The 5,685-nt window shown below is 38.5% G+C and overlaps 1 protein-coding gene across 1 annotated transcript; it reads right to left on the bottom strand.

The window, feature by feature from the left end:
- Positions 1 to 202: 202 nt before the first annotated feature.
- Positions 203 to 3,873, bottom strand: LOC118429222 (syntaxin-8-like; the record flags this gene model as incomplete). The annotated part of the gene is given in 3 exon segments (XM_035839684.1): positions 203 to 1,958; positions 2,367 to 2,463; positions 3,772 to 3,873. Coding segments are annotated over 2 exon segments (167 nt in total), but the record flags the coding sequence as incomplete, so codon positions are not given.
- Between the last annotated feature and the right edge of the window lie 1,812 nt (positions 3,874 to 5,685).

Raw genomic sequence — 5,685 nt, 5'->3', positions numbered from 1 at the left:
AGTGCACCGCTATTGGAAGACCCCAACACCACATAAAGGTTTGGTAATTTTTTTGGCGACACCTCCAGGGAGGAGGCGTTTTTCTAGCTGTAATTATTCTTGAGGTTGGATCCATGAAGACAAGGAAGGATGTAACTGATGATGGCTAAGTAAAAACTAGAGTAAGGAATATTTATGATATGAAGAAATAATAACAAGTAATTCAGATGCTACCATTGAGCAATAATTCTTGTTTTATTTGTATTGTACTAATGACAAAATAGACAAAACTTGCAAGTGTAAGTATATCGATGGATGTGTGTGTCAGTGGCTTGATGTCCTGTACAAAGCTGAGGCTTGTAACATTTCACAACTTCCATAGGCTAGCGAGAGTCGTGTACATGTGGTATTTTTGCTCCTCATTCTTGTTGCCAATTCGTAGTGCGTAGATAAATGCTATACTCGCTATTTATTACATCTTACCACCCCCGAAACGGGGGGTATAATATTCTAAAAAAAATGTTGTCACTGTAAAAGATCCTGTCTATTATTAAAGGATGGGTGAGGAGAAATTGTATCTCCATCAGTATTTGCCCCTTGCTTTAGGCGTCCGTTGGTTTTGCCAGTGAGATACGAGACTGAAAGGCTGCTAGGGGGACGTGTTGTCTTTTCATTGTCAGTGACGTGTTTGTTTATTCATTCTAATATAACTGTGGACTCTGTACAAACTAACCAAAAAACAATGGATTCAGAACTATTAAATGTAAATTTATGTACAAGATTGCAATGCATTGTGTCAATTTTATGTCTACGACTGATTTACACCATCATAATACAACCTATTTCCTGTGATGGCCACAAACATTATGATAATATAATCAAGCTCTGTATCTTAGTTAAAATGCTTTATCCATCCCTTTACTGATTCAAAAGAACATGATTCTTGTTCTAACCGATTAAAAATACAGGGAATAAAAACAAGAGTGACTGAATTTTGCCTTGGAACTTGGAAAAACACCAAATGAACAAGATTTTTATGCAACTCAGGGGGCATTTTTAATGAAGTTTTGTGGCACTGTTGATAAAAGTACAGAAGCACAGAATTGAATGGTCCTACATACAGGGGAAGGCTTATATTTGATGATCTCTGAATTTTGTTATTATCATAGACCAATGACACTCCCTGACAGAGCTACTATCACAAGATACCTTGTTTTCATCCAAAACTCATTGCTGGAGGGGGGGAATCGATCATGAAGCGACAAATACTGAAGATACGATGGAGATTTTGGCAATTTCACTCTCATCTTCGGCTTTGAATGTCAACAAGGATGGATCCAAGCTACAATGTAAATGCCAACCATGTTGTTTGTCCTTTCTCACCCAATGGACAACAAACATGCATCTATCAGTGCTAGGGGAAAACGGTTACATACAACCTGTATACTCATATAGTGGCAATCATTCCTCACTCCAAAGATAGCCAAATAAATTTAGTCTCTTCATACACTATGGATGACAGAATATCAATCAATCTCTGTCATTCTACATCAAATTTATTACTCAAGTTGTCCGACATTTAAAAAAGGTGCCTGACTGCCATCTTACAGAACTGCACACAAATGATGGTGACTGGCAATGGTTTGGTTAATACTACAAGCACAAATGACTGAAGTGCAATTAGATCTACTTGTAAATCTTCAAACTTTCATGGCGGTTTTATTTTTGAAGATTTCGTGGTCACCACCACAAATACGTCCCTTGTATGGTTACTGCAGTGTACATGTACTACAGAATTTAAAAAAAATGCCTTTTCCCTCCTACCTTTAAATAAAACTGCAGAGAAAGTAACTTAGTTTACAGTATAGTTTGATTGCTGTTGGTCAGAGTTGCACATACTGTTGGGTGTATCCAAGGAACAAGCATGTTGTGTCTGGTTACCTTGGGCTGGTGACAATTGGACTGCTGGGTCTCACCATCTAGAAACAGAGATACAAAATCCCATGATTGTTTTGTCTGAAGATATACACAATGTAATACTACTTTACCTTTATCTGCAGGGTGACCTACCTATATCTCTTGTTTTTAAAAACAAGGTATTTAGGGATATCAAGTAACACACAAGTCATATCGTTCGTTGCATATTCTCTTTGGGATGGGACATTAAACCAGAGGTCTTGTCTATTTAGCTTAAAGCATGTTGAAGAACCCATGGCACGAAAAGAGTAGAGCTCTGTGTAAATGACAAGCTGCATGACATCCCAGCTATTGAAAAAAAAATGTTTTGCTTCTGAATCAGTAAAAGATGGCAGCTTCAACCTTTTTCTTTTACTGGTGGACTCAAATGACTTCAAAAATAAAGACTGATTGGATACATAAGGACTTACCTAAAGTTGCATCTTAGCCTGGGGTAGTCAGCTTACTTTGGAATACAGGCCACCACCACAATGGCAATCAGAAGTAAGACAATCACCACAATCATTCCTGTAAAAAAAAAAAACAGGCATTGAAGTATGACTACAACATATCTCCCTGTGCAAAACAACAGGCACTGAAGGTTGCCCCATACAATACTCTTGTCTCTCATGCAAGCATATAGAAGGAGGTTACATATTCAGGTAATAGAATGTAGGATGCACAAGGTAAAAGTTACTGAAGCAAATGGTTAGATTTGTAAACGGTCAGAAGTTTCCGGTAGCATCCACTGTTGTTAAGTTTTTGAACAGTCTACAATTTGTCCTTTCATACATCATCCCAGATAGGAAAAAAACATAAAGTTTTTGCTGGTGTGTTCTTTCCTCTTTCTTCTTCTGGTGGTAGCCAATCACGGCTTAGGTTAGATGTTAGGCATTTTTCTCAATACGAGTAATTTGTACAGGTTTTCCTCACACACAATACTATAGGGCGAGCTTAGTAGTATTGTGTGCGAGTAGTTGGACAAGAGGCTACAGCAAAACATTGTACATTTTTGCAAAAATGTTGCCTTTCATTTTTTAGTTTAATATCTGTTGGACTTTCTCAGTCAGTGCAGAAAGGTAGTGGATGCTATCTGAAATGTCTGACTGTTCCCATACCTATTCAGTTGCTTCTGTCAGGAACTGATATCTTGTGCTTTCTATAGCAATGTCGCTTACTGCATAACAAAGCATAAGCCAATGAGTGTGCGAATGAGAAAAATTTCACAAGAAGGAATGCCCCCCCCCCCCCTCCCCCCTAGAACAGTTGGTACACACCTCCATCAGAGTTTCTCCCTCCTATTGAAGAAGTAAAGTTGGAAAGTGCAGAAGACAAAGAAGAAAGATTGGAGATGTGAGCAAGTCAATGCCTTAACACTAGCAGTGGATACCGGTACACCGGTACAAAAGTGGTTTTTCGTGTTGAAAAAAAATCAGACTGAGCCATGAGCCATACCTGTACCTTAAATTTTCTGTACCGGTACCCACCCTTATTCTATAAGAAGTTGTATATCACTTCATCCTTTTTATCTTCATAGGGATGATGCTTACAGCACTTTGTATGCCTAACTTTACTTGTACTTCAAAAAGTTGTACATATTACACGTTCCAAGCAAAGAAAGACATGGTTTATAAAAAGCAAAATCTGAGAGGAAAAAAAGACAGCGGATACATGTATCAAAACAGTTTTCAACGTCAACGACAAATTTGTGGTTTCCCTCCAGTTTACCGGAACCATCCCCACCAAATATTGGTCCGGATGAATCACACGTTTCTCAGAATCAGCTGGACCAAGTCTGGAGAGTTGAGTAAGTGAGCGTACGAGAGCATTACTCACCACAGTTGGCCGACTTCTTGTCCACGATTTTGACGTGTCTCGTCTCCTTTAACAGTCTGGCGTCGGTCTTCGCCACCCCGGTTTGGATGTCATCAATTAACTCTGCAGAACAAGAGGAAGAGCGCGTCAATCTGGGAAAGTTTTGTTTGTTGATAATGGCAGCGACCGTGGCGTACAATGTTTGTGTTCCTTATGAGATAGCTGAAGTGCCGCCAATGTCAGGTATTTCATCTTGGGAGAAAACCAAATGAATGCTGGGTACATATTACATAATGAGTACCTGTACAATGTACAACAAAGTCTTCATACCCCTATACATGTATATATCAATTTGATACTTGACATGGAAGCTCATTTGTAATCATAGTACAATGCTAAACTTTCTTCCAACACATAGGTATACATGAATCAAATTTTCAACGACCACTGTCGCCTTCTTTTAGGATCAATACTGATGACCAGTCACTTGGGCGACTGTGGACAGTGCATTGTACCACAATTTGATATTTGTATTTGTGTTCTTGAATTGGACCATTTTGAGATTCATTTATTTGTAAGTTGTCAACTAAAAATAATTCTGGCTTGATTTTAATTGCAATTCTAAATCTTAAGTCGATCCAATCAAAGTTAAAAAGTTCTGTCTATTAACGTTATCAGTTTTAAGGAATATCTTTTAAAGATCGGTATCTTGATACAAAATGTACAATGCAATCTCTGCCCTGACATGTACTACATGTATGTACATTATTCCTTTAATCCTCTAAACCCTTTATCTTGCAAGTTTATGACTGTTTCAAGTACTGGCTTTCTGTGATAAACATTTGGACCACCAAACTATCAAAACATGACACACAAAAACTTTTAAAACAGATGCTTATACACAACAGAAGAAGATTATACACTTTCTATATGTAAAGTTTCTTGCAACAGAACAACAGGACTAAGAACAAATTGATCCCAAAGTAAAGGAGTTCAGCAAAAGCTGTCATCAAATTGCAAATGGGTCTGGAGGGGAATCTCTGAAAAAAAGGAATGACCTGGTTTCCAAAGCCTGCCTAAAGCTTCTACAGGTACAACCCCAATGTGTTAAACCCATTGATTAGATTAGCACTGATTTACAATGTAGTTAGTCAGTTGGCAGTGGAGGGGGTTGTTTGAAGTGCTGATATGTCATGTTTTGTTGCTGGTTTGACGGTGGGCCGGGTGATGTGTGGTTTGGATCTGTCAGCCCTGTACATTAACCCCTGTCAGTCACAGCCTCCGGCGATGGGGAGGGGGGCAGACTTCAACAAACACAACCTCACTATACAGTTCTGCTGGCTGATTCACAGACTTGCTGTATCCTAACCATCATTCGGGCTACACAAATACATTCCTGTGGTCTTGGACATTTTAACATCAATACTTCACCAAGGAGTCAAGATGAAAACAGAGGAGGAAAATTTGAATCTGACTTTATTGCTTCAAAAAAGTAACTTCACTTTACAGTTGTTCTGGATGATTTTGAGACTTGCTACACTCTAACAATGATTCCGGCTACAACAATGCACTTCTGCGGTTCTTGGACATTCTAACATCAATATTTCACCAAGAGGTTAAGATGAAAACACAGGAGGAAAACTTAAACCTGACTTTATATCCTCGAACAAGTAACTTCACTATACAGTTGTTCTGGATGAGTTTAAGACTTGTTGCTCTCCAGTCAGAATTCAGGTGACACAAATTCGTTTCTGTGGGTCTCAGACACTTAAAGGTAAAGATTTGAGAGGGTTAAGACAAAATAAATACAGAGTAATGAGAAGAAAACTAGAATTTGACTGCAGACATACAAAAGTTGTATGCTTAGCCACATCTTGAAACTCTGACCGCAAGTGTATTACATCTGGGTCTTCCAATTCACATTCTTTTTTTTCT

The sequence above is a fragment of the Branchiostoma floridae genome, chromosome 13, assembly GCF_000003815.2.
Source record: "Branchiostoma floridae strain S238N-H82 chromosome 13, Bfl_VNyyK, whole genome shotgun sequence".
NCBI lineage: Eukaryota > Metazoa > Chordata > Leptocardii > Amphioxiformes > Branchiostomatidae > Branchiostoma > Branchiostoma floridae.
Note: the sequence above shows the minus strand (reverse complement) of the source record. Positions and strands in the feature narration are given on the sequence as shown.